The sequence below is a fragment of the Ursus americanus genome, chromosome 21 (assembly GCF_024610735.1).
Source record: "Ursus americanus isolate L20-20 chromosome 21, mUrsAme1.1.p, whole genome shotgun sequence".
Classification (NCBI taxonomy): Eukaryota; Metazoa; Chordata; class Mammalia; order Carnivora; family Ursidae; genus Ursus; species Ursus americanus.
Genome location: NC_142147.1, coordinates 56,168,797 through 56,194,626, shown reverse-complemented (window position 1 = coordinate 56,194,626; position 25,830 = coordinate 56,168,797). Strand labels below are relative to the sequence as shown.

The following is a 25,830-nucleotide window of genomic DNA, read 5'->3' as shown; positions in this document are numbered from 1 at the left end:
TGGCCCACTTTTCACTGATGTCACGCACTGGCGATCGGAACCAATGTCAGTGACACACACCCTTCCCTGATTAATAAAACAAGACGAAATCAGAGAGGGACACAAACCATGAGAGGCTTTTAACTCCAGGAAACAAACTGAGGGCTGCTGGGGGGGGGGGATGGGGTGACTGGGTGACGGGCATTAAGGAGGGCACGTGACGTGATGAGCACGGGGTGTTGTATACAACTGATGAATCACTGAACTCTACCTGTGAAACCAATCATACACTATATGTTAATTAATTGAATTTAAATTAAAAAATACATTAAAAAAAAAAAAAGAAAGCCCTCCTTGCAAAACAGCTTTATTGGTCTAAGTTGTGAGCATTTGCTGCAAATGTTACCACGGAATTGTAAATACGTAGTATGCATACACACGTATATTAAGCATATACATATTTGTATGACTACACATGGACATTTGTGTGTACACACACACACACACACGCACGCCTATATATTCATGTACGTAATTAGCACGATTCATCACTTGGCTCCCCCGTCCTTTCGTGAAGCACTCCGTTGCACGCGGAAGTCAATGCAGAGAACCCCAGTTTGCAGCTGGCCTCGCCGCGGGCAGACGCCGTGCGTTTTGAGGGTACGTTCTCGAGGGTCAGACCGTCCGAGCTCACGTCGGAGGCCACCCGCGCCCTCGGCAGCCGTGCAGCTCCACGGCCCTGCCGCGTTTAAAACGGTGGTTTCGAAGTAGACGTAGACAGCGCGGTGATTCTAAAGACAGAGACGCAGAACCGGAGACACCGGGGTGCTGACCTTGCTGCCACCCATGGAGTTCGTGTCTGCGGATCGAGTCGGAAACGGAGAAGCAGAGTCCGCCGTGCAACATAACAGCTTTTACTGAAGTGCGGGTTTGAGCTCCCGCCTGAACTCTTTGCTGCCTTGGAACCAACAGCTCTAACATTGGGATCTGTTCAATTTCTGATTGTTTGTAAACTAAACAAACAAAAAAAAAATCAAGAAAAGAAAGACAAGTGATGGCTCCTAAAAATCGTTTTGTTATGTGAGAGACACCCAGTGATCGAGCCCCTTAGTGTTCACGCAATTAAGTGAAAATCTCGCACGCACACGAAACCTGCACAGGGATGTTTACGGCCGTGCGATCACACTGATCCTTGGAAGCAACCGCGATGGGCTTCGGGAGGTGAGGGGACCCACAGGGTCCATCCGGACGGTGGAGTATCATTTGGTGCTGAAAAGAAATGAGCTAACGGGTCGTGAAAAGGCGAGGCGGAGCCTTACGTGCACGTCACCAAGGGAAGCCGCCCGTCTGAAAAGGCTCCAACGGTAGGACGTTCTGGAAGAGATAAAGCTATGGACGCAGTAACGCGGTGAGTGGCTGCCAGGGGTTAGGGGCGCACAGACGAAGAGGGGCGCACGGAGGATTCCTAGGGCGCTGAAGCCACCCCGTGCGATGCTCTAATGGAGGACACACGTCATACATCCGTCCAAGCCTGTGCAATGGGCAACGCCCAGAGCGAACCCTCACGTCAACTACAGACTTTCCGTGATTAAGGAGTCAATGTGGGTCATCAACGGTGACAAATGTACCCTCTGGCGGGGGACACTGATAATGGGGGGGGTGAGTGAGTCGGGGCAGGAGGTCTGTGGGAAATCTCGGTATCTTCCTCTCAATTTTGCCATGAACTTAAACTGCTCTAAAAACTAAAGTTTACTGGGGCGCCTGGGTGGCTCAGCCGTTAAGCGTCTGCCTTCGGCTCAGGTCATGATCCCAGGGTCCTGGGATCGAGTCCCGCATCCCTCTGCCCCTGCTTGTGCTCTCTCCCTCTGTCTCTTTGACAAATAAATAAAATCTTGAAAAGAAATAAAAACTAAAGTTTATTAATAAAAGAAAAAGAGGAAAGAAACCCCTCCCCCAAACCAAGAAAACGATGCTGATGGTTGTTCCATGATCGTTGCTGAAAATCGCTCTGTGATCCACCGGCAGAAGGGGTGTCACACACCCCGTCACGTTCTCTGCGGCCCTGCGAGGATGCCGGCGCCACCAGAGCGGGGACTTTTTTCTTTTATAGTTTTGAGATAGGCTTCTCCTACCACACCATTCGTCTATTTAAAGTGTACCAGTCAATGACCTCCGGTGTGGTCGCAGAGCCGTGTGACTGTCACCATGACCAACTTTAGAACGCTGTCACCCCAGAAAGAACCCCCTGACACATTGCCCCGCAGTGCCCCATCCCCTCTAGGCCTTGGGCAGTGACCCGTCCCATTCCGGCCTCTGCAGATCTGCCTTCGAGGGCAGGGACCGTTGCTCTCATGGCCTTCTCTCTACCCCAGACCCCGCAGTCCTGCTCCGTAACTCCACGCTTATTCAACCAACCTGTCTCAACGTCAATCCCAGACAGGACAGGCCTCTGCTTGGAGGCCTTTTTCTCCCCCGCTCGTCATCCTGTCAAGCCCTTTCAGAGTCACCTGCGGGCCCCACTTTGTTCCCTCCATTAGAACAGGGGACACTTTGTTTTATGATTGCTTGCACCCTTGCCCACGGCGCCTTCTAGACTCTTCCCCAGCCAGGACAGAACCTATTTGCTTGTCTTTGCTCCGACCGAGGCCCCAGGAAATGAGTGTTGAATTTGAATGGAAACGAGCGAAGTCAGCAACCTTGCCACACATCTGTCCCAGCTCCTGGCCTGCAGACATCTCCCCACAGCAGGGAGGCCGGGGGAGGGGGGGTGTGAACTGCCGAGTCCAACTGTGCCGTTGACCCCTAGCGGGACAGAGAGGGAGAGATCTAATCTCTGCGAGCCTCCCTTCCCTCAACTATAAAACGGAGGGAGCTAAGAATAGGACCTACCTTTCCCGGCTGCTGTGAGGATTAGCACAGGGGCCGGTAACACACAGAGTTCAGTCAATGCTAGCTATAATTATCGTTAATCACGCGGGATTTACGGAGCGGTTACAAGTGCCCTCAGCCATCCGTCAGTCTCGTCCCACACACATTTCCTGAGAGAGGGAGAGAGAGTCCAGTGTGCTCCAGGGAACTGTGAGTCCTTCCGTGTGACTGGGGTGTCGGGTGAGACAGGGCGGGGCGGCAGATAAGATGGGGCGCGTGCCAGCCCCAGAAGGGCCCAGAGGCCGGGCTGGGGAGCTTGGGCTCTATCCTAAGGGGAAGAGGGAGCCACGGGAAGCTATTGAGGAGAGGGACCCATGTTGTCTCTGTGTTAGATGCTTTTGGGGTGGTGGGTGGGACCCTCTACCGGGAGACACTGGAGGTCAGGAGGAAGGTGGGGTTCTGGTCCACATATGTGAGGGACCTTGGCCTGCAGCCCAGTGGACATGGACAAGGCGGTGATTCTTAACCTGTGGTCTCTAGACTTCTAGAGCATTCCAGCAGGGTCGGTCAGCCTGGATGCTGTCTGGCAAATCGTGTTTCCATTTTTCCAAAAGTAAAAAAGAAACACGGTGAAAATAATTCTGATGCTTGATTTGGTTCAATACAGTGTGTCTTCCTTATTCCAGGGGCTCAATACACTTGATTCTCCTTACGCGTCCTGGTTACGGTCTGTAAAGTCATAGTGAATGCGGCTGACTCAGGAATATGGAAGCGCTGCCCCTGGGCGAAGTACGGCGTTGGGTTCTCGCGAGCCTTTGTCACAGTATTCTCACTAACCGCTCAGTACATAACCTTGTTTTCCGTGGGTTCTGTTTAAAGACACCTTACTTAATACCGTTGACTCGCTCACACTGAACTCACGGCCAACGGCCTGAAGGCTCCCTAACACATACTCCTCGGTAAGACCCACCACAGCCTTCTTGCGCCCGGGAGCACCAGCCAGCCCTCCAGCGCTGTGCTTGGTGGCCGCTTTCAACCACAGAGTCACCAACAAAAAAGCAGAATACTGCGAAAAACGTGGCACTAGCCAGGCTGCAGGAAGGACGCTTGTTTGCAGGGGGACAGGTGGAACGAGAAGGCAGAGGGTCCCCGTGTGCACCCATGGCTGGCTCAAACTTTCAGCACCCAGCGCGAGCCCACCAGAGTGCCGTGATGGTGACTTGAGGACTGCAGGCAACTTTCCGTGGGCTGGCGAGTTTGCAAATATGGGATCCGCAACGACTGCAATTGACTGAGTATCCAAAACATCACGGCATCATGTAATTAATACAAAAATCATCAGTGAGAGAGTTTACATTCTCTTTTTCGTGCTAAGTCTTTGAAATCTGTGGTCTGTTTTACACTCACAGGACTTCTCAATTTGGACCAGCCACATTTCAAGTGCTTAAGAGCCACATGTGGCTGGTGGCTTCTGTATTAGACAATGCAGGTCTCTATGGCTTTCTTCAGATTCTCAAAGGGGCCTACGATTTCAAAAAATGACAATAAAAGGTCAATGCCAGATAGAACCACCTTGGAGAGCACGTGGCAGTACCAACGTGTGCCCCTCAGCGCGGGGGCAGGACGTGTGAGAATATTCTTTGCATCCCTGCTTGTCAGAGTGCAAGATGGGAGTAACACAGAGTGCCCGGCATCAGAAGGACGGGTTCCTAGAACACGGCAGGTTCCCAGGCTGAAACATGCAGCCTCTCTGCAGAGGAAAGAGCCTGAGCTCCATGTAAGGACACAGAGAAAGCTCGCAAACAAGGGTTGAGCTTGTGAGGACAAAAGCCAACGGCAGAAGGTCGCAGACATGATACTATTTATACAACATTTAAGCACAGGCATGGTGAGACCCCCTATAGTAGCTGTGTTGTTACATAGGAAGCAAATGCATTTTTAAATGAATAACAAATACCTCCTTAGAGACAGTGTTACTTCAGGGAGGCAGAGGAGAGCCTCGGAGCACGGTGGGTAAGTACGCCCCAGGTTCCAACCACAGCAGAAAAGTTCTCTGTCTTCAGCTGGACAGTGGTGGACGTGTAAGTGCTTGTTATATTATTTGGGATATTTTTGCTGTGTGTATGGCCAAAATATTCCATTGCGTGAGGAACCTCAGCAAGGTTTTGTGCGGCTGTGCCCTACGGTCGGGCGCAGTGAAGGCTGATATGCGTGGCCTGTCTGTGTCTTGGAAAATAACAGCATCTACATCCCAGGCAGGTCGTGCGGATTAAATGTGATTCCTGTACGGGTCTGTAAAGCCCCAGAGCTGTGCCGTTGTCCGCGCCGCCATCAGAGTATTGGGATGATCCTTAATGATAATGACATCATTAAGCACTCACTCTATTCTAGGTGCTGTGTTGAGTGTTTCCATCTGTTATTTAATTAATTAATTAATTTGAGAGAGAAAATACAGAGGGAGAGGGAGAGGGAGAAGTAGACTCCTTGCCGAGCAGACAGCCCAATGTGGGGCTCGATCCCAGGACCCTGAGATCATGAGCTGAGCCAAAAGCAGACACTTAACTGACTGAGCCGCCCAGGTGCCCTTCATCGATTATTTTATTTAGGAATATTTACTCAATGTGCATAGGAGCCAAGGGGCACCACTGGTCACCAGAGAGAAAAGAGAATTACTGTTTCAAAAACAGGAGAGAAAGCAACCCTGCCTTCATCACCAGACTGTCAGCCACATCATGATAAGGATTAAAAGCCAAGATTTTGCTTTGCTAGTTTATCATCTTATTCTTTCTTTTTTTAAAAAGAAGATTTTATTTGTTTATTTGACAGAGAGAGAGAGAGAGCACAGGCAGGGGGAGGGGCAGAGGGAGAGGGAGAAGCAGGCTCCCCACTGAGCAAGGGAGCCCCACGTGGGGCTTGATCCAGGACCCCGGGATCATGATCTGAGCCGAAGGCAGAGGCTTCACTGACTGAACAATCCAGGTGCCCCCATCTTATTCTTCGTTTTTTGGTTTTTTTTTTTTAAGATTTTATTTATTTGGACAGAGAGAGAGGCAGGGAGAGAGGGAACACAAGCAGGGGGAGTGGGAGAGGGAGAAGCAGGCTCCCTACTGAGCAGGGAGCCCAATGTAGGACTCAATCCCAGGACCCTGGGATCATGACCTGAGCTGAAGAAGATGCTTAACCAACTGAGCCATCCAGGCGCCCCCTCATCTTATTCTTTCTAGACAAAACAAATCAATTCAATGTTACCACTTTTTTTTTTCTTTTTCTATTGATCTTTTTTTTTTGGCCTAAGATTGGGTTGAGAGGGCAGGTGGGTTAAGCTGTCAAAGGCACAGTCTTTGAAGTATAACTCAATTTTTTTATGTGATCTTTCCATTTATATTTTATTCATTAAAGTTATTTGGAAAAAATATAAAATATATAAATAATAGGGGCACCCAGCTGGCACAGTGGGTGGAGCACGCGACTCTTGATCTTGGGGTCATGAGTTTGAGCCCCACATTGGGTGTAGAGATTACTTAAAAATAAAATCTTTAAAATATATGTCTAACAGGGACACCTGGGTGGCTCAGTCAGTTAAACATCTGCCTTCAGCTCAGGTCATGATCCCAGGGTCCTGGGATGGAGCCCCACATCATCGGGCTCCTTGCTCAGCGGGGAGTCTGCTTCTCCCTCTTCCTTTGCCCCTCCCCCTGCTGTGCGCTCTCTCTCTCTCTCTCTCTCACAAATAAATCAATCTTTAAAAAAGTAATAAAAATATACATAACACATAAGATGCTCTACTATATATAAGATGGTATATATTATACATAATATAATTATATACAAGGTAATGCATTATACATCTATTATTGTATTATATACAACATATAACATATTATAAATGTAACATACACTATAAATGTTAAATGTTTCTTTGATGATAATGCTCTGGGTAGAACCTGCCATTACTCCCAACTTGTAAGGAGGAAACTGAGGTACGGGGGCAGTTGGGTGCTTGAAGGACAGTGCTCACTGGGCCAGGAGGGACTGAACTAGAACAGTCACTGGAAGAGTCCTTGGGGACTGGCGGACAGCAGACACAGGAGGGGACAGGCGGGAGGCCTAGAGGCCAACTTTAATGAGGGGTGTGTGCACCCTGGTGCCAGAACTGGAGCCTCCCCTGCCCACACCTGCCTTCTCCAGGTCACTCCGGGTGACCCTGTGGGGTGGCGTTGCTAAATGGGGAGGTGCAAAGCTCCCCAGATCATCAGTGAGCCTCTCAGGGGGCCGGGGAGGAGCAGAGGCCTGCAGCCTCCCCCCTCCCCCTCCTCCCAGCAGACCCAGGTGGCTCTGCAGGCTGACCTTCTGGCTCCGAGGTAGCAGCTGCTCCATGGTCCCCACGGCCCCCTGCGCACACACATCCGGCCCCAAGTCCCTAGGAGAAGAATTCATCTCTGGTCGGACATGCAGGGGTCTGCCTCCCTCAAGCTGCACGGAGAGGGGACAGAGAGAGGCCTGGAGGCCCCAGACCCTCATGGAATCCTGACTCTGCCTCTCACTGTCTGCTGGCCAATGCCTCTGCTGCTCCATGCCTCAGTTTCCCCATCGGTAATTTGGAAACCATCATTCTACTCCTCCAGGGCTTACAGGGAGAATTCCACAAAGTCTTAAAAAAAAAAAAAAAAAAAAAGCCAAGGCCTGGCATCTGGCATCTGAGAGGCATTGAATAAATAGTCATCATTGTATTTATTCATTTTAGTTTTGGGTTTTGAATAGGTAACCCATGCTGGGGGAAAAAAATTCAAATAGTGCAAAAGGCACAGCAATGAAAACTTCCCCCGAAGCTGGGTGTTGACATAGATCACTGACCCAACTACAGCAGCAACAGAGGATTTATTTGGACAAACTGGGGTGAACAGGAGTGGGTATCAGCTGATTTTCTGGAATTACTGTTAAAGCCACTAGATGCGATTGACAAAAGCAATGCCGTAGAGCTGGAAAGGGTCCTAGCTTTCATAGAGATGCAGACCCCGTGTTGTAATAATTTCTCATGCTGTCTGTAGTGTATGTGACGACACTTAGCTTTTTATGGGGAAAAATGTCCAGCACAACCAAACATAAAGAGTAAAGGATCCCCTTCTTCGCACTTGGCAAGGCGAGTGCTGCTCCTGTCCCAGCGTTCCCCACCCCGCACGCATTCTTGGATTTTCTCTTGCCGGAATATTTGAAAGCGAACACCAGGCAGCATACCATTTCACCCAAAAAGATTTCAGTAAGCTGTAATTTACCTTGAAATACTTCATTCCCCCCACAGAAAACAGAGATACAGCGAGCATCGGAAAAAGTCGACATGTGAAGTGTGGTCAGTACACTGGAGGCGGTCCCTGTTGGGGGTCTTTTGACTTTTCTGCACCTTTGCAAAGCTTTTCACCGTCAACCCCCCCCCCAAAATCAAAGAGCAAAGGAAGATCTCTCTCTGCCCCCTGCCCCACCCCCTGCCTGGGTTCCCAGGGACAACGTCGGAGCCAGTTTCCCGGAGTCTGGGTAGCGTCGTTGCCATGTCTTTATTAATAGCAGGGTTGTAGTAGTAGGGAAAGCGAGTTGGGCAGAGCTCAGGGCTGTGAGTCACTCGGACCTGGCTCAGGTCCCACCAGACACCTCCTCCCACTCTGACCTTGTGTAAGGCGGTCCCAGCTCACAACTCAGTTTCCTGCTCTGTGAACTGGGGATAAATCTCCACCCTTTCTGGATGGCTGCGAGGATCCAGGGTAAAGCCCTTCCCCAGCCCCTGCCCAGAACCAGGCTCACAGCAGGTGCTGAGAACAGGAAAGAAGTCCTTTCCCTCAATGCATCTCTTGGCTATTAGAGCTCCTGGGTCTGAGGGAGGAGGGGGCTGGGGGCCTAGACTCCTGGTCTGAGGGAGGAGGGGCTGGTCTGGACTTCTAGGTCTGAGGGAGGAGGAGGCTGGGGTCTGGACTCCTGGGTCTGAAGGAGGAAGGGCTGGGGGTCTGGACTCCTGGGTCTGAGGGAGGAGGGGCTGGGGGGGCTGGACTCCTGGGTCTGATGGAGGAGGGGCTGGGGGTCTAGACTCCTGGGTCTGAGGGAAGAGGGTTTGGGGATCTGGACTCCAGGGTCTGAGGGAGGAGGGGGCTGGGGGTGGGACTTGACATTAAAGAGCACGGTTTTGGGAACAGTCTCCCTGTTTCCTGGAGGCCAGACTCCCATCCCATGGAGGAAGGCAGAGAGCATGGAGCTCTGGGTCTCCTATCCCAAGTAAGGTATGTGAGGGAGCCCTGTCTCCCCTTTTCTCACTGCCGCCAGGCCTGGCCCTTGGGGGTTCACAATATGTTTTGTCCCCTCTGTCCTGGGACCAGAGCCCAGAGTCCAAGCTGGTCTAAGTTTGGAAGGGGGAGGGAGGGGGGCAGCGGGTCAGAGGGGGTGAGGGAGGGGTGTGGGGGGGACAGGATGTCTCTGAGCTGTCACACACACCCCTGTCCCGGGCCCAGAGAAAGGGAGGGACAAAGGCTCTGAGAGAGAGTCAGGAACAAAGACAGGAGGAGGGAGACAGAGAGACACTGGAGAGAGCAGGCCAGAGCACAGCCGAGCAGGAGAACAGAGAAGGAGGGAAAGTGTGGGATATCCTGAACAACAGACAGGGGTGACAACAGTGGGGAGAGAGTGGGGACGAGAGACAGGATAGGGAGACCCACCTGGAGATCCGAGAGCTGGGACAGGGGCCAGACCGGGTCAGGGAGACTGGTGGAGAGAGAGTCTGGGAGATAGACAATCACACAGAAGCAAAGATCCTACGAGGTCAGAGAGGGGAAGGAGGTGTGAGACGAAGCAGAGAGATCGGCAGGATAGTACAGACAGACACACAGAGACCCGGGCTGACAACGAGGCAGGAGTCCGGCAGAGCACGGCAGAGAAATCCTCCGACTTAAACAGGCAGAGGGAGACCGAGGCAGACCCTTTCAGACGGTCTCTAGACCTTGGCTCTGTGGGGCGAGGACCTGTGGGGTACAGTGGAACACGGGCAACCCAGACAAGGGGTGCTTGCTTGCACAAGGCCCAGCTGATGTCAGGGGACTCTGCAACGGAGCTCGGGGAGTCCGAGAACCATGAGGATGGGGACCCGGAGGTGAGAGACGGGAGACACGGAAAGAGAAAGAAAGAGAGATGCAGAAAAACAGTCAGAGATAGATGCGAAGAGGGATAGTGGACAAACACACAGAGAGAAGGAACAGACAGGGAAACAGAGAAACAGCAGAGACCCAGAATAACACAAACCCGAGGACACAACGCAAGACTGAGGCCGTCAGGGCAACGGACTCAGAAACAAAGAAGGGGAAGCACAGGGAGAGGATGGAGAGAGAGATGGGCGCAGTGCGGGTTGCGTTAGCTGAGGCTGCAGTCCCAGCTGGGGCTGGGGGCTCCTGGTGGTTCCCCCTGATGGTGGTGGGCAGGGTCTCTGAGACAATCACCCCTAACCCTGCCAAGACACAAAAACAGGTGGCCCAAGGCCGGTGAGTCACTGTGACTCATTCTCCTCCCGGGGGACAATGACCCCATCACCCTGGCACCCCCACCTCAGCCCTGGGCTGGACCTCCAGTTTCCCCCACTGCTCTCAGTGGGCCCCAGACTCACCCCGTCCCCACCTCTGCTCCTCTCCGACAGGAGGACACAGCTACAGCCCTCCAACGGCTCGTGGAGCTGACAGCCACCAGGGTGACCCCAGTGAGGAATCTCCGTGTCCTGTACCGTCTCATCCGAGAGCTCGGCTCTGGCTCCTATGGCCGTGTACTACTTGCCCGGCCTCGCCAAGGAGGTGAGTTTGGCCATCGAAGGGCAGACTCCAAAACTTCCCCATAAGAAGGTTCTCAGAAGCCACTGAGACAAGGAGCATCCCCAGGAGATGATGGAAACCCTTGACGGGAGCTCTCAGGAAGTTAAGAACGCTTTGATCTTCCAATGAACAGACCTAACCCAAAGACGGTTGACTTGCCTGAGGTCACACAATAAGGCAGGAGCGCAATTTGGATTGAAGCCCAAGTCACCACGTCCCCTACTTTATTCAAGAGAAAGCTGAGGCTCAGAGTGGGTAAACCAGTCATGCAAGGCCACAGAGCAGAATAGGGAGTCCTCAGGGAAGGTCGCCTTCAACCCCTAATTCACACAAGGACAGACTGGAAGCAGAGAGAGGTCAGACACTATGCCCTGCCGCTCTTGCTTTACACACGAAACATCTGCGGTTCAGAGCGGTTCAGCAGTTTGCCTAAGGCCCCACAGCAAGACCAGAGCTCCCTGAGTTCCCTTCTGCACCCATCTCCCTGGCAGGTCCTGCTGTGGCTCTGAAGCTCTTGCGTCGGGACTCGGTCCTGAGAACCACCTTCCTGAGAGAGTTCTGTGTGGGCCGCTGTGTCTCGTCACACCCAGGCTTACTCCAGACCCTGGCAGGACCACTGCAAACCCCCCGACACTTCGCCTTCGCCCAGGAGTACGCGCCATATGGGGACCTCAGCGGGATGCTGAAGGAACGGGTGAGGCGGGTGGGGAAAAAAAGGTCATCCTTTTTTTAACTCATGTACAACTGTGTCCCTAACCCATTTCTATCTCCAATCCTGACACCCAAAACAGTGTTCAACCTAGCTCTGCCCTAAGCCCCCAGACACCCTCCTTACTTCTAACTCTCAGTGCGATCCCATGCCTAACCCTAACCTAATCCATCCAACCACTCCAACACGAGTTTGCATGGGCAGGGGGTTGGGGTTGGGTTGGGAATGAGATTAGGGGTGGGATTTTAGTTAGCACTGGGATTGGGAGTGTGGGTGTGGGTGGAGTTGGGTGGGTTGATTATAGATTGGTAATGGGCATGAAAAGCACAGGTGGGGTTGTAGAGTGAGGCAGGGATGGTCGAGGATATGTATACAGAATGAGTTGGAGATTGGCTGAAATGAGGTTCTCTCTGGTGAGACCAGGTTAGGGCTGAATCCATGAGCTTCTGGGGGTACGTGAGTTTGAAGATTAGGGTGGGGCCATGTTTAGCAATAGATTTTGGATTTGAGATAGGGTTGGAGCTAAACAGAAGGAAAGAAAGAAGGGAGGCAGACAGATGAATGGGTAGAGGGATAGATGGATGGAAATACGGGTGGATGGGTGGATGAAAAGATGGATGGCTTGATGGGTGGGTGGATGGGTGAAAGATGGAAAGATGGAAAGAAGGGTGAATGGATAAAACGATAGACTGATGGGTGGTTGGGTGGATGGATGGATGGAAAGATGGGTGGATGATGGATGAAAAGATGGATGGTGTGATGGGTGAGTGGGTGGGTGGACGATGGAAAGATGGGTGAATAGATAAAAAGATGGACTGATAGGTGGGTGAATGGGTGGATGGATGGTAGATAAATGGAAGGAAGAATGAAAGGATGAATTTTGGATATAAATAACTGAATACATTATTGGATTGCTGACTGGTTGGTGGAATAGAAGTTAAGCAGAAACCCTGCTGTGTAGACTGTTGAGTGGTTTGACAGATGGATTGCTGCCTAGCTGCCTGGCTAGCTGGATGGATAGATTTCTCAATCCAATGATGAAGAAAAATGACTTCAGAAGGGGTCTGAGTTAGACACACCATCTAAATTAGTAGGAACTAAGATTAGGATTAAATATGAGATTTGGGTTCCCACTGGAGATCTGGGTGTTTGGGCTAGAGGAGATAAAAAAGGTAAGGAGTGAGTTTGAGTGTTAGGGTTAGGGGAAGTTGGGTGGAAGCTAAAAGACCTTCTGGTTCAGTCTGGGGTTCCAGTGAAGACCTACTGGGGGCTGGTGTACAGAGATAGCAGCAGGGTGTGGCTGACAATAATCCAGAGAAGGGGGACACTAGAGTTGGCCACTGGTCTGGGGTTCTGAATTCTTGAACTCCAAGAAACCAAATAAAGAAGAGGACAAGGCACCCTGACCTTCATCTCTCCTTGACCCCAGGGCCTCCCAGAGCTGCTGGTGAAGCGGGTCATGGCCCAGCTGGCCGGAGCCCTGGACTTCCTCCATGGCCGGGGGCTGGTCCATGCGGATGTCAAACCAGACAACGTGCTGGTCTTTGACCCCGTCTGCAGCCGTGTGGCCCTAGGTGACTTGGGTCTGACCCGGCCTGAGGGCAGTCCAACCCCTGCCCCACCGGGGCCACTGCCCTCCGCCCCACCCGAGCTCTGCCTCCTACTGCCTCCTGACACCCTGCCCCTGCGACCAGCATTGGACTCCTGGGGCCTGGGGGTGCTTCTCTTCTGCGCTGCCACTGCCTGTTTCCCTTGGGATGTGGCACTGGCCCCTGACCCCGAGTTTGAGGCCTTTGCTGGCTGGATGACCACCAGGCCCCAACCCCCTCAGCCACCCCCACCTTGGGACCAGTTTGCACCCCCAGCTCTGGCATTGTTCCAGGGGCTCCTAGACCTGGATCCCGACACTAGGAGCCCCCCACTGGTTGTCCTGGACTTCTTGGGGGATGACTGGGGGTTAGAGAGGAACAGAGAGGGACCTGGGAGCTTGGAGGGCATGTCTAGCGAAGATGGGGAGGAGGAGGAAGAGAGGGGAGCAAGCCTGGAGGAGTGGACAGACGAGGAGGAGGAGGAAGACAAAGATGGCAGGAAGACGGAGACAGATGGGGGAGCTCCCTGACCAGGTGACTGAGACAGGTGGTCAGAGCCTGGGCCAAAGGCCCCTCCCCCAGCACCACCCCCCTGCCCTGGCCACCTGGATGGAGACAGCTGCTCCCAGAAGGCCAGAGATGGAACACATTGCATCTCTCCCTGCTGAGGGCTGGACCGGGACGCACAATTCCCCTCTCAACTGACGACTGGGGAGTCCAAGACCCAGTCCCTCCTCCCTCAGACTGGGAGTCCAGCCCCCAGCCCTCCCCTCTCTCAAGGACCCTTCCTCTTCCTTTTGTCCTGAATGTGTCTTCTTGAAGGAAGGCACTGTTTCCCTGCAGACACATTTCCCCAGTGCAGGGACATGCTGAGGGCCTCTCATGGAGTTCTGATGGGGCCAGTCATCCCCAGTAAGACCTTGTTGACTCTCACCATCCACGGCACTAAATCTGAGCTTTCCAGATCCAACACCATGGAAACTTCACTCTCTAACTCCTCCATTTCCCTGGGCTCCGGGTGACACTGGGAAAGCTCATCTCGTCTGGACCTAAATCCTTGCACACACACACACACACACTTTCCTGCCACAGCCGTCCGCACACCCTGTATCCTCCCCTGAGAATGCCTTTCTCCAGCTCCGTGCCTCCAAGCCTTCTCCAGCCTCGTCGGGAACTATATCCGGCGATCTAGGTCTCCCATGTTTTTTGGCCTCACCTGTTGGGCTGTCCAGGATGGACTGGGTTCTTCTCATTCCGACATCCTTTCGGTTCTGCTCCCGCCTGAGGAGCGATCCTGCTCCCTGCCGTGCCAGCTTCCTGCCAGCACAGAGCCCCGAGGTGTGTGACCATCCCAGCTTTGTGGGCCTCGGCGTCTGCACTGAGAGCCCAGGCTGGTAGGGATGAGCGTGCATTCACCTGCGCCAGCCCGGGCCCCACGTGCCTCCTGCCCCGCCTGATGCCTGATGCTTCTCACCTGTGGGGCCGGGGCGAGCATCCGACGCCAGCTCCCAACCCAGCTCCGGGTCAGGAACAGGGAACGGCTCCCCCTCCAGGGCAACCAGTCCTGCGTGCTTTCTAGACTCAAAAGAGTGGGTTCGCCAAGCACAGTGTCCTGGATCGGACCCCGGGACAGCAGAAGGTTGTTGGCCAAAGGGTGGGTGAGACAGGCAGGGTCTAGTGCCCAACCGATGATTTCTTTGTTTGGACAAAGTGCCGTTGGCCACGTGAGATACCAACCTTGTGGGGCCCTGGGGACGGCCTGGCAGTTCTCCACACAATCCTTCCAGCTGTTCTGGAAATCTAAAATTATTCCGAAATAAAAGGTTTGTTTAAAAAAATTAAAGGAGTTCACAGTGGTCATCTTGCTGTAAACCGGGGGATCAGATGTGGCATTCCAGGCCCCCAGCCCTCCTCCCTCAGACCCAGAAGTCCAGGCCCCCAGGCCCTCCTCCCTCAGACCAGGAGTCCAGTCCCACGTAGAGGATGAAATCATTTCTCTAGTTTGCCCCTGCCTTGACCCCACCCAGCTGCCCCATCAATGCCCCATTGAAAGGTCAGACACAAGTGTTTGGTGAGGGGTGTCCAGGGGATGGGACACTGGGGTCCTGTTTGGGGAAAGGATGAGACAACCAGATTCCAGAATGATGCAGTGAGAGATGATCTCAGAGTTGGGGCAGAGGGGAAGCAGGTGGTGGAGCAACTGGGAGAAACAGGGAGGGGAGGTCCTGGTTCTGAGTCTGCAGGCTTCAAAGTTGGTGGGGGGGCTAGGCAGGAACTCCTGGGTCCGAGGGAGGAGGGGCTGGGGGTCTGGACTCCTGGGTCTGAGGGAGGAGGGGCCCGGGGGACCTGCACTCCTGGGTCTGAGGGAGGCGGGGCCGGGGGGACCTGGACTCCTGGTCTGAGGGAGGAGGAGGGGCTAGGGTCTGGACTCTTGGGTCTGAGGGAGGAGGGGAGGTGAGGGCCTGGACTCCTGAGTCTGAGGGAGGAGGAGGGGCTAGGGTCTGGACTCCTGGGTCTGAGGGAGGAGGGGAGCTGAGGGCCTGGACTCCTGCGTCTGAGGGAGGAGGGGGCCCGGGGAGCCTGGACTCCTGCGTCTGAGGGAGGAGGGGCTGGGGGCTGGACTCCTGGGTGTAAGAGTGGAGGGGACTCTGGGGCCTGGGTCTGGGACGTATTTCTGGTGGCAGCCAGTTCTAGGAGTCAACACACGATGTCGCTCTGGCCCTAGTGGGGTAAAAGAAACGAGTCCAGGGGCGGGGCTTAAGACCCCCTAGGTGGGGGCGGGGTCTGCTCCTGGGCAGGCCTCTGCTGGCATGGGATCTAGTTCTGGGCACTGACCACAGCAGGCAGCGAAGGGTCAGGCAAGCTTTGGAGAAGGTGAGGTTTGGAGGCCGGAGCCCAGGTCAGGAGGAGGCAAGGGTTAAACAGCCTGAGGTGGGGAGCACCTGATAGTGAAGCCTCACAGCTGGCCAAAGTCCTGCGTCCCTCAGAGGGTCAGGAGCTGAACTTTGAGGCTGTAGAGTGGTTGAGTGTTAGGGAGCCAGAGTCTGGGAGTCAGAAGATATGTGAGTTGTATAAGATTCCAGGAGAGGGGTGGGCTGGCTGTCCAGACTGCCGGTCTGACGGAGGAGGAGCTGGGGGCCTGGGTCAGAGGGTGGAGGGAGGTGGGGGCCTGGACTCCTGGGTCCGAGGGAGGAGGGACTGGGGCCTGCACTCCTGGGGCCGAGGGAGGAGGGGCCGGGGGCCTGCACTCCTGGGGCTGAGGGAGGAGGGGCTGGGGGCCTGGACTCCTAGGTCTGAGGGAGGAGGGGCTGGGGGCCTGGACTCCTGGGTCAGAGGGAGGAGGGGCTGGGGGCCTGGACTCCTGGGTCAGAGGGAGGAGGGGCTGGGGGCCTGAGCTCCTGGGTCTGAGGGAGGAGGGGCCGAGGCTGTAAGAGTTAGACCCCAGACGTCTCAAGGACTTGGCACTTCCAAGTGCTTGCTTCCATCCTGGTCCCAGGCGTCCCCAAGGCCCTGGTGTGCGCAGCCGCCCTTCCCAGCCCCTGGAGGCAGAGAGCACCTGTTTGCTCTTAGGAGAAAGAGGCTACCCATCCACCCCCAGGGCCCAAGTCTGTTTGCTTTGGAAACAAGGTGGTGGGTGTCTCGAGTTATCTGGTTCATCTTTCATCCTTGGGCCATTGGGTGGCGCCAGGATGTGGGGGCGGGGGCGAGAGACATCTGTGACCTTAGGCTTGACCTCACCCCAACCAGCAACTGGTCTCCCCACTCCTCAGATGCCTCTAACGAAGAGGGAGACTGAGTCACAATGGAAAGTGCCAACGAGCCCCCAGCCCCTTCTCCCTCAGACCCAGGAGTCCAGGCCCCAGCCCTTCCTCCCTCAGACCCAGGTCTAGCAGGACCTGGGCCCTGGGTCACTGTCTCTACTCTGCCCTGCAGAGATGCCCGGCAAACAGTCAGATGAGAAACAGGTGGAGGCGGGGGCTGCTGAAAACGTAGCTGAGGAGGACCTAGGGGGCCTCACGGCAGAGGAGCTCCGGCAGGGCCAGGAGGCAGCCCTGGAGCTAGAGGACATGATGGCGCTAAGTGCCCAGACCCTGGTCCAAGCCGAGGTGGACGAGCTTTACCAGCAAGTGCGTCCCCTGGGCCAGGGCCGCTTCGGCCGGGTCCTGCTGGTCACCCATCGTCAGAAAGGTACCAGGGCCTGGAGACAGATGCAGGAGGGTCAGCGGGTGGTGGAATGGGCCAAGACAGGTGCCAGCCAAGGCCAGGGAGTCTGTAAACAGGAATCAAGTGTTGCCTCTGCCCCTTCCAGGCTGTGTGTTCTTGGGAGCCTCCCCTACCCTCTCTGAGCCTCAGCCTTCTTCAAAAATGTGGGTGATGATTCCTTCTCTGAAAAAAACGTGATTCTCTGAGCACATGTTGATGGCTTTAGTTGCTGGTGAGAAAGGGGAGCTAACAGCGTCACCCCCCATGGCTAGCTTAGCGGTCACCGTGGGGATGGTTCGGAGCCATGCCATGTGCCAGACCTTCAGCAAGGCCAGCACGCGGTGGGTGTACAGCACACACTCCCCCCACCCCTAGTCTGGTACTTTCCTGCCAAGCGAGCACGCGTCCTCTGTCCGGGGAGGGGGGGCTTGAACAGAAGTTCATTTTCCCACGGTTCTGGAGGTGGAAGTCCGATCCAGGTGTGGGCGGGGCTGCTTCCCCCGTGGCCGTCTCCTCCCGGTGTGTTCACACCTGCGTGTCTGTGTCCATTTCCTCCTCTAAGGACAGCGGTCACAGTGGACTAAGGCCCACCCTAGTGACCACATTTTACCCCTTTCAAGACTCTGTCTCCAGATACAGTTATATTCTGCGACACGGGCAGTGAGGACTTCCACCTACGGATTTGGGGAGGGGGGTGCACAGTTCAGCCTACATCAGAGAAAGATGCAAAGAGCAAGAGATCCAGACGTGGGTCATCACCAAACTTGGAGGCACAAGCCATAATGGGGCACAGGGGCCCTGCTTCATTCCACCTTCTGGATGCCTGCCCCTGGGCTGGGAGGCGCAGGGGCTGAGCACTCACAGCACAGAGGGACAGACACCATCAAAATAGAAGGTGGCATGTGCCATCATGGCAGGAGTCCAGGGCATCCCAGATGCTTGGAAAAGGCGCTGCTGCGTCCAGCTGGGGAACGGGAGAAGAGTGGTCAGCGCGTTAGGCAAGGAAGTGACCTTTCTCCCTCCCTCACGGGTTCCTGGTGGGTGAGGCTGGGGCCCCGGCAGCGGGTGACTATGCAGGTGAAGAAAGCACAGTTCCTGCATCCAGGGGACTTACACTCCAGGACACTGTTGGCATAGTGATTCCTCGGTGGGATGGAGTCCTCATGGCAGAGTGTCTTTTCTGCCTTCCCTGTGGCTTTTGGGCATGGGTTTGCTGGAACGAGGAGCCAAACGAGGTCATTTGAAGTTGAGTTCAGTTTCCCAGGGGCCCCCTCCATCTGCTCAACACAGCAGAGCAGAAACTCACCAAAGCCTGCGTTATTGTTAGGGTTAATCACCACTGACGGCGTGTTCGTGGCCACACTGTGTCAAGGGTGGCGTGGCAGGGAGGCAGGGTTTGGAGGAGAGGGCAATGGCGTGTGGGAAAGAGTCTGGGCTGGGGGGCCAGGGCGACCCTTGGCTCTCACACTCCCTCCACACCTGTCCCTGCTGCCCCCAGGCACAACCCTGGCGCTGAAGCAACTCCCAAAGGCCTCCACTTCTCTCCGTGGCTTCCTGTACGAGTTCTGCGTGGGCCTCTCGCTGGGCACGCATTCAGCCATAGTAACGGCCTACGGCATTGGCATCGAGTCAGCCAACTCCTACAGCTTCCTGACGGAGCCTGTCCTGTATGGGGACCTTATTACCTTCATCCAGCCCAAGGTGGGTAGGTGGCGCCCGAGCAGACCCCCAAAGGCCCCTCACTGGGCCTCTCTAGAGTTCACGGGCACCACAGACCCAACACTGTACTCTAGTGAGATTTACCTGCCCCCATGGACTCATCCCAGGCCACGCTGGGGTTCACTGGGCCTTGAGGGGATCATATTAGACCTCCCCAGGGCTCACAGTGCTTCACAGGGTCACACTGGGCCTCACAGGGTCGCACTGGACCTCATAGGGTCTCACTGGGCCTCACAGTGTCTCCCAGGGTCACACTGGGCCTCACAGGGTCACGCTGGGCCTCCCCATGGCAAGTCTGTTGGAGGTCCTTCATTGTCCCGGGCCCGCTGGGACTGAAGAACAGCTGCACGGCCTCAGTTCCCTGCCGGCTGTCCAGGGAGGGGCAGAGGCCCTGACGCCAATCCCCCACAGGTGGGCCTCCCGCAGCAGGCAGTCCAGCGCTGTGCGGACCAGCTGGCCTCGGCCCTGGAGCACATCCACTCCCGTGGCCTGGTGTACCGGGACATCAAGCCCGAGAATGTGCTGGTGTGCGACCCAGCCTGCCAGCGGGTCAAGCTGACCGACTTCGGCCACACGAGGCCCCGCGGGACGCTGCTGCGCCTGGCTGGGCCACCCATCCCTTACACGGCCCCCGAGCTCTGCTGCCCCCCGCCCCTCCCCGAGGGCCTGCCCATCCAGCCTGCCCTGGACGCTTGGGCGCTGGGGGTCCTGCTCTTCTGCCTTCTCACCGGCTACTTCCCCTGGGACCAACCCCTGGCTGAAGCCGACCCCTTCTACGAGGACTTCCTCATCTGGCAGGCGTCTGGCCAGCCCGAGGACCGTCCTCAGCCCTGGTTCGGCCTGACGTCTGTGGCCGACAGTCTCCTGTGGGGGCTGCTGGACCCTCACCCCCGGAAGAGGAGCCCAGTGAGCTCCATTCGGGGCTACCTGGGACGTCCCTGGAGGCAGAAGAAGGAGGAAGCTAGTGAAGAGGAGGAGGAGGGGAATGGAGAGGAGGACGGAGAGTGAGGGGGGACAGCCCGAGCCCACCTTGCCTGCAGAGACTCGGAAAGGGAACCAGGTGGGCCCCACATCCTGAGGTCACCTCTGCCTTCTTGTGGTGGCTTTTGGCTTCTCTTTTGCCTGTTTTCCCCTTTCCGCCTTCCTTACCTCCCACATGGGCATTCTGTGCCCCTCCTGTGGCCTGCGGGCAGGGGGGTCCCTGAGACTGCCGTGTGTCTGTCTTGCCGTCCCATCTTCCCCAGGGCTTTGGCACCTGCTGTTCCCCTTGCCCGCAGTCTTGTGGCTCCTTCCCTCGCCTCCCGCACAACGGGGTGCTTCCGCTGCCCTGCTCAGTGAGGCCTGCTTGGCGGGAGGCCCTGGCCCATGTTCCCACTGCCTCTCTCTCTTCTGCTCCCTTTCCTCTGTGACGCTCATCCCCTTCCAGCTGTCCACTTAGGTCAGTGTGGTTCTTCTGCGTGTCCTGCTGCAGGGGGCAGGGGTCCGGCCCAGCCTGTGACGTACCCCACGTAGCCGGAGCCATATTGGCCCGAACAAAGGGGCCAGCAAATGTTTGCTCAATAAATGAACCCATCTAGTTCTATGCTGCTGCCTCCGTGTCCCTGTTCTGGCCCAGTCCCTCCTCCCTGCCTGGGTCTCACTCACTCCCTCTGCCCTCTGTCTTGCACCCACATGCCAGGCTGTCACCCTCTCGATAATGTGCCCTCTCTTCTCTCACCCAACTTCATCCAGCTCTTAGGTCTCCATGATGCTGCTGGTCTGTCCCCTTGGGGAAGAAAAGGACAGCACCCGGGTGTGGGCACTGGACAGTGTGTTGTCAGGAAGACAGATGGAGTGAGGGAGAGACATACAGAGAGACAGAGTGGTAGAATATGTGGTGTGGCCGTGCTGCGTGCCAGATGCTGGCCGCCGTGTGTGTGTCAGGACGGTGTGAGCCTGTCTCCGCATGGGCCTGTGTGAGAGCAGAGACCCTAAGCATCAGAGCTGTCCGTGGACAAGAGCTTCCACTGCACTGGGGCGGGAATTTCTGCAGATGCGTGTGTCCATGAGCATCTGAGCCCATGGGTGTGCACAAGTCATGGTGCGTGGGAAGACTGGGTGAGGGTGTGGCTGTGTCCCACTCCATGTGGATGATGTGATTGTGTGTTTCCTGTGTCCGAGTGTTTGAGCCTGTGTGTGAGGGGACAGGACGGAAGTTTGCGTGCACCTGGCTGTGTGTGTGTGGACATCAGGCCCGTGTTTGTGTGTCCACAAGACCTTGAGTACGCGTGTGTGTAGCAGGAGAAAAGTCACCAGGCGCCGTTGCCAGTCACCAGCTGGGCCCCTCTCTCCTTCACACCTCCCCCCCCCCCGCCCACCCTGGCCCCTTCTTGGCAGCTGCCCTGTTTGCAAACACTCTGTCTTCCTCTCCTCGCCTTCTTTGGCCACCCGCCCAGACCAAGTCTACAACTCAGAGCTGGATCGTGTGTCACTCTCTCCCAAGTCCCTACCATCCCCCCCAAGGTCCCTGTTGTGGCCTCCTAGCTGTTGCATGGACTGGGGAGGGGGGTGTTAACAGCACCTGTGGAGTGACCCCAAAGACCCTTTAATTTAGTTTCAATCCAGAGGACTAGGGACATTGGCCCCTGTCCTGGGCAATCCAGGTAAGCTTCCTGGAGTAGGGGATCATTGCAGAGAACAAGATAGGGAGGTACATCAAGGTGGGAGCATGATAGGGTCCTACTGGCATCTTATCCGTGAATATGAAACAGCCCCAGCCATCAGGCCAAGAATGTGTCCCAAAAAAACTGGAGGTGGCTGGGGCAGGGTGGAGGTGGGAAGGAGAGGAGTGGAGATGGGCAGGGGAGGGCAGGGCAGGCAGGGGCAGCTACAGAGAGTGTTAATTGGTGGCAGCAGCTGAGGATTAACTGGGAAGTGATAATGACAGTGGGGGGCCCAGGACGCGGCAGGAGGATGAAAGTTCCCAGGCAGGGCCTGAAGGGGGCAGGGGCAGTGCTAATTAAGTATTAGTTACTTAATTAAGTAAGACTTAATACTAATCATGATACTTAACACTAACAAAGCAGCTTGCTCCTCGAGCAGCCCCCCTGGCAGACACATCCACTCCCTTGCTAGGGTCTTCCTCATTTCACGGGTGGGGGCCCCAAGGGCAGCCAGGGCGGCCAGGGTAGCACCTGAGCTCCCACCGTGGGTCAGCAGCAGGAACAGAGCCAGAATTCGAGCCCAGATTGGGTCCTGCCCAGGGTCCATGGTGTTCCACTTCAGGGTGTCCTGCTGCCATCAGTGGCTGAAAGGGCCCCACATGGGTCGCCTGGGGTGCATGTGAGAGGGTGCGTGTTGGTATCTGTGCACGTGTGAATGGGCTGAGGGGCTGTGTGTGCATGAGGGGTTGTAAGGGGGCCATCCCTCCCTGGGAGGACACGGGCTTTGGGGCAGAAAAACTATGGGGATAGAAGTGGGGGGATCACAGAAGCCTCCAGACCCACTGACATGTGCTAGTGAGGACATGAAGAGGTTAGAACTCCCCATGCAGTGCTGAGTGTAAAAAACAGTGCAGTCACTGTGGGAGACAGGCTGGCAGTTCGTCAGCTCATTAGACACAGAATGACCGTGTGGGCTGGCAATTCCGCTCCTAGCTTTGTGCCCACGAGCAGCGGAAGCATGCATCCACAGCAATCCACAGTAATGTCACAGCGACATTACTCACAATAGCCAAACCATGGAGACAACCCAAACGTCCACCAGCTGCTAAGCGGAGAACCACGAGGCGGTCCATCCAGACTCTGGACTACTACTCGGCCATGGAAAGGCACAGAGCCCTAACACATGCCACATCACAAACACCATGGGAAGACAGAGGCCAGTTGCGGAAGATGAGCCATTGCAGGACTCCATTTTGAAAATGTCCAGAATAGGCAAATCCACAGAGGAGGAAAGATTGCTGGCTGCCGGGGGTGGGGCTGTCGGGGGGAGACGGGGAATGGCTGCTAAGGGGCACAGCTATTCTTCGTGGGGGTGGCGATACTGGTGGAATCGTTCTAAAATTAGATTGTGGTGAGTGTTGCACAACTCTGAATATATTAAAAACCACTGAATTGTACACGGGAAAAGGGTGAATTTTATGGCATGTAGATTTCATCTCAATGAGGCTAAAAAACCACAAAACAAGCATTTCCAAGGTTCTCATGCCTTGGTCAGTTTCTTTCCTTCTCCGGGCCTCTGAATTCCCATCAAAGAGAAAAAAGAAAACCCTGCCCTCCTAATAGCTCTGAACTAATCACAAACCAAGCCCCTAAACATAGGACCCGCTCCCTACTCCTCCCTCCGTTTTACAGAAAAGACCATTGAGACCCCAAAGGGGAGGAACCTACTTTCCAAAGACCCACAAGTCTAAAGGTGGAACAGCCTGAATTCAAACTCAGCTCTGGCCTGATTCCAGAGTCTTTGCTTTTCACCCCAGCCCAGCACCTTTAAAGCATACCCGGGCCGGTGGTCACCAAGGAATCTCTGTTCCCCCCAGCTTGGGAATCCCAAGCTTGCAAGCAGGACCATGTGGGTGTCCAGTGTATTGTGAAAATGTGGCGTTTCTTGTTTCAAAAAAAGCTTTTCCTTCCCCTCTCCCTCTCTGCTATTTGTTATTGATGCCACTCCCTCGCCTCAGCCTGGGGCATGGAGCTACCTGCTGGCCGGCCCTCACCGGGATGGGGCCAGGCATCCAGCTACAGAACCCATCAGCGAAGTGACTTAGCATGAGCCTGGCTCCCATCCCATCAACTTCACTTAGAAAACAGAATCAAGGGGCGCCTGGGTGGCACAGCGGTTAAGCGTCTGCCTTCGGCTCAGGGCGTGATCCCGGCGTTATAGGATCGAGCCCCACATCAGGCTCTTCCGCTATGAGCCTGCTTCTTCCTCTCCCACTCCCCCTGCTTGTGTTCCCTCTCTCGCTGGCTGTCTCTCTCTCTGTCGAATGAATAAATAAAATCTTAAAAAAAAAAAAGAAAAGAAAAGAAAACAGAATCAAAAATCACGAAGAACGTCAGGACCGGGACTGCAGAGTGTTAAACCAACCCAGCCACACCCCACCTGGACCCTGCTTGCAGCGGGAGAGAGCTTGCCCAGGGCCAGAGGGGCCAGCCCGGCAAGGCCTCTATAAACTAGCTCTGGGGTGGGAGCTCTGCATTGGGTGCTAGGACGCAGATAAGGCAAATGGCTTGAGCAGCACTTCTCAGACATGGACAGCAGCCGGCCACGAAATCACCCGCCGCCTTGTTAAAATGTGGATTCTGATCCGGGGGGTCTGAGACGGTGCTGGTGAGGCCCATGCTTCCAGGGCCATGAGTCACACTTACTGGTGCAAGGGACACAATTTTAGGGTGCTGAGCTTGCATCCTAGCTAAACTCTTATTAACGTTAACCATTTGTCTGCTGGATGCTTTGGGGTTTTCTACATGGACTGTCCTATCACCCACGGGGAAAGACAGACCTGTGTCTTTCTTTCCACCCTTCCTGTGATTAAGGAAATCCCCTCTGCTTCCACTCTGCTCAGAGTGGGTGCGTGCTTGTGTGTGTAAACCATGAATGGGTGTTGAATTTTGTCAAATGTTTTTTTCCTCCATCAGTCAAGCTCACTAGGCCTCTGCAGCTACTGTTCTGGGCTTGTTGCAAGCTGGCAGGCATAGGATAGGGCTCAGCTGTCCCGTGGGAGGTGTCCAGGTCAGGGCCAGCACTAGGTGGGGGCTGGCCACCCACCCTGGCCCTCAGCCCTGGGGCCAGATGTTTGGGCTTAGCTGCTTGGCCAAGCAGGGATAGAGTGACCGGATAATTAAGCACCCGCTTCTTTGAGGCTGGCAGAAGGCAGAAGAGGGTGGAGGGACCTGGGGCCAGAGTGCCCAGCAGCACCGCCCCCCCACTAAGTCTGGCTCACAGACGGGGGCCTGGAGTCTAAACTCACATTGGGCCCTCTGGGGGGACCCAGAGTTGGGGTGCACCAGCTCCCAACCGCAAATGGGAAAGTAGACCCTTCGCCTCCAGGTTGATATGCTGTCCTCTGAGCCCCTGACTGCCCAGGAGGGCAAGGGGCAGGTAGGCAGGCGCCCCCTCAGCCCTCCCCGTTTACCAGTCAGCAGTTATTTAAGTCTGGGGCTTAATGAGACCCAGGGAACAGAATTCTCTGCGTGCTCCTTTGCCTGTTGGCGGGGCAGACAGTCCATCTATCAGGACCCCCGGACATTATCCCTCCCCACCCCCAACAAGTAACTGGACCCTGCTGGCCTTTGCAGGACTGCGGGGGCGCCAGCTCCATGACCTTCCAGGACCTCTGAGCCAAGCTCAGGGAGAGGAGGAGGAGGGAACGGTTTCCTGTCTGAGGCTACAGAAACCAGAATCTGAACTTCTTTCGGTCTTTCAAGACGGCCCCCAGTTTACAAGCGGAGACCCAGAGAAGGGAAGGGGCTCACCCAAGGTCACTCAGAAAGGGGACGTCATGGTAGTCCTATCCTGGGACCCCAGGCCAAGGTCAAAGCAGGGGAATTTGCATCAGATTATTCTGGGTTTGAGTTCCCACTTTGCTGTGTGGCCTCAGGCAAGGTGCTTGCCCTCTCTGAGCTTCAGTGTCCTTTCTGAAACGGGGATCAAATCCCTCCCTCAAAGGGCTGTGTGGTGAGGATGGGATATAGTGTGTTAAGAGGCCACACTGGGTCAGGCACAGAGAAGCACAGTCAGGAAGGGATCACGATCACTCTCGTTAACTGAGCACATGATATGCCGAGCTCCGTCCCTGCCCACACTACCTCATCTAATCCTCACCAGCACCACCTCCCCAGAGGCAGGTACTATTACTATCCCTGTGTACCAGTGATGAGACTGAGGTTCAGAGAAAGGAAACAACCCCCCAGAGTCCTGCCGCCTGACATGGTCTCGAGTCCAGGATAAT

The 25,830-nt window shown here is 55.3% G+C and overlaps 2 protein-coding genes across 8 annotated transcripts; both read left to right on the top strand.

The window, feature by feature from the left end:
- The first annotated feature begins 2,778 nt into the window (after positions 1 to 2,778).
- On the top strand, positions 2,779 to 13,646 carry SBK3 (SH3 domain binding kinase family member 3). 5 transcript variants are annotated; one of them, XM_045789275.2, is made up of 5 exons: positions 2,794 to 3,057; positions 3,534 to 4,735; positions 10,511 to 10,661; positions 11,171 to 11,373; positions 12,818 to 13,646. In XM_045789275.2, exons 2-5 carry the CDS (start codon positions 4,700 to 4,702, stop codon positions 13,505 to 13,507), a joined length of 1,080 nt encoding a protein of 359 aa, XP_045645231.2. In that variant the 5' UTR covers positions 2,794 to 3,057; positions 3,534 to 4,699; the 3' UTR covers positions 13,508 to 13,646. The 5 variants fall into 5 exon arrangements, 3 of the variants coding, with proteins under 3 accessions (XP_045645231.2, XP_045645229.2, XP_087727180.1); XM_045789273.2 differs by having other exon boundaries at positions 2,795 to 3,057; positions 3,534 to 4,624; XM_087871054.1 differs by lacking the exons at positions 2,794 to 3,057; positions 3,534 to 4,735 and adding an exon at positions 9,294 to 9,973.
- Positions 13,647 to 15,776: 2,130 nt separating this feature from the next.
- On the top strand, positions 15,777 to 20,481 carry SBK2 (SH3 domain binding kinase family member 2). Of its 3 annotated transcripts, none has more exons than XM_045789276.2 (4): positions 15,777 to 15,851; positions 16,911 to 17,165; positions 18,679 to 18,881; positions 19,311 to 20,481. In XM_045789276.2, the coding sequence occupies exons 2-4, from the start codon at positions 16,913 to 16,915 to the stop codon at positions 19,905 to 19,907; spliced, it is 1,053 nt and encodes a 350-aa protein (XP_045645232.1). In that variant the 5' UTR covers positions 15,777 to 15,851; positions 16,911 to 16,912; the 3' UTR covers positions 19,908 to 20,481. The 3 variants fall into 3 exon arrangements, with proteins under 3 accessions (XP_045645232.1, XP_045645234.1, XP_045645233.1); XM_045789278.2 differs by having other exon boundaries at positions 15,828 to 15,876; XM_045789277.1 differs by lacking the exon at positions 15,777 to 15,851 and adding an exon at positions 15,933 to 16,039.
- The last annotated feature ends 5,349 nt before the right edge of the window (positions 20,482 to 25,830 follow it).

Excerpts from the sequence above, each read along its gene's own strand:
- SBK3 (XM_045789273.2), top strand. The coding sequence starts at position 4,331 with ATGCAGGTCTCTATGGCTTTCTTCAGATTCTCAAAGGGGCCTACGATT. Across the intron at positions 4,625-10,510 it reads GGAAAGAGCCTGAGCTCCAT|GAGGACACAGCTACAGCCCT; the intron begins GTAAGGACACAG and ends CCTCTCCGACAG. Across the intron at positions 11,374-12,817 it reads GCGGGATGCTGAAGGAACGG|GGCCTCCCAGAGCTGCTGGT; the intron begins GTGAGGCGGGTG and ends CCTTGACCCCAG.
- SBK2 (XM_045789276.2), top strand. The coding sequence starts at position 16,913 with ATGCCCGGCAAACAGTCAGATGAGAAACAGGTGGAGGCGGGGGCTGCT. Across the intron at positions 17,166-18,678 it reads GGTCACCCATCGTCAGAAAG|GCACAACCCTGGCGCTGAAG; the intron begins GTACCAGGGCCT and ends TGCTGCCCCCAG. Across the intron at positions 18,882-19,310 it reads TTACCTTCATCCAGCCCAAG|GTGGGCCTCCCGCAGCAGGC; the intron begins GTGGGTAGGTGG and ends AATCCCCCACAG.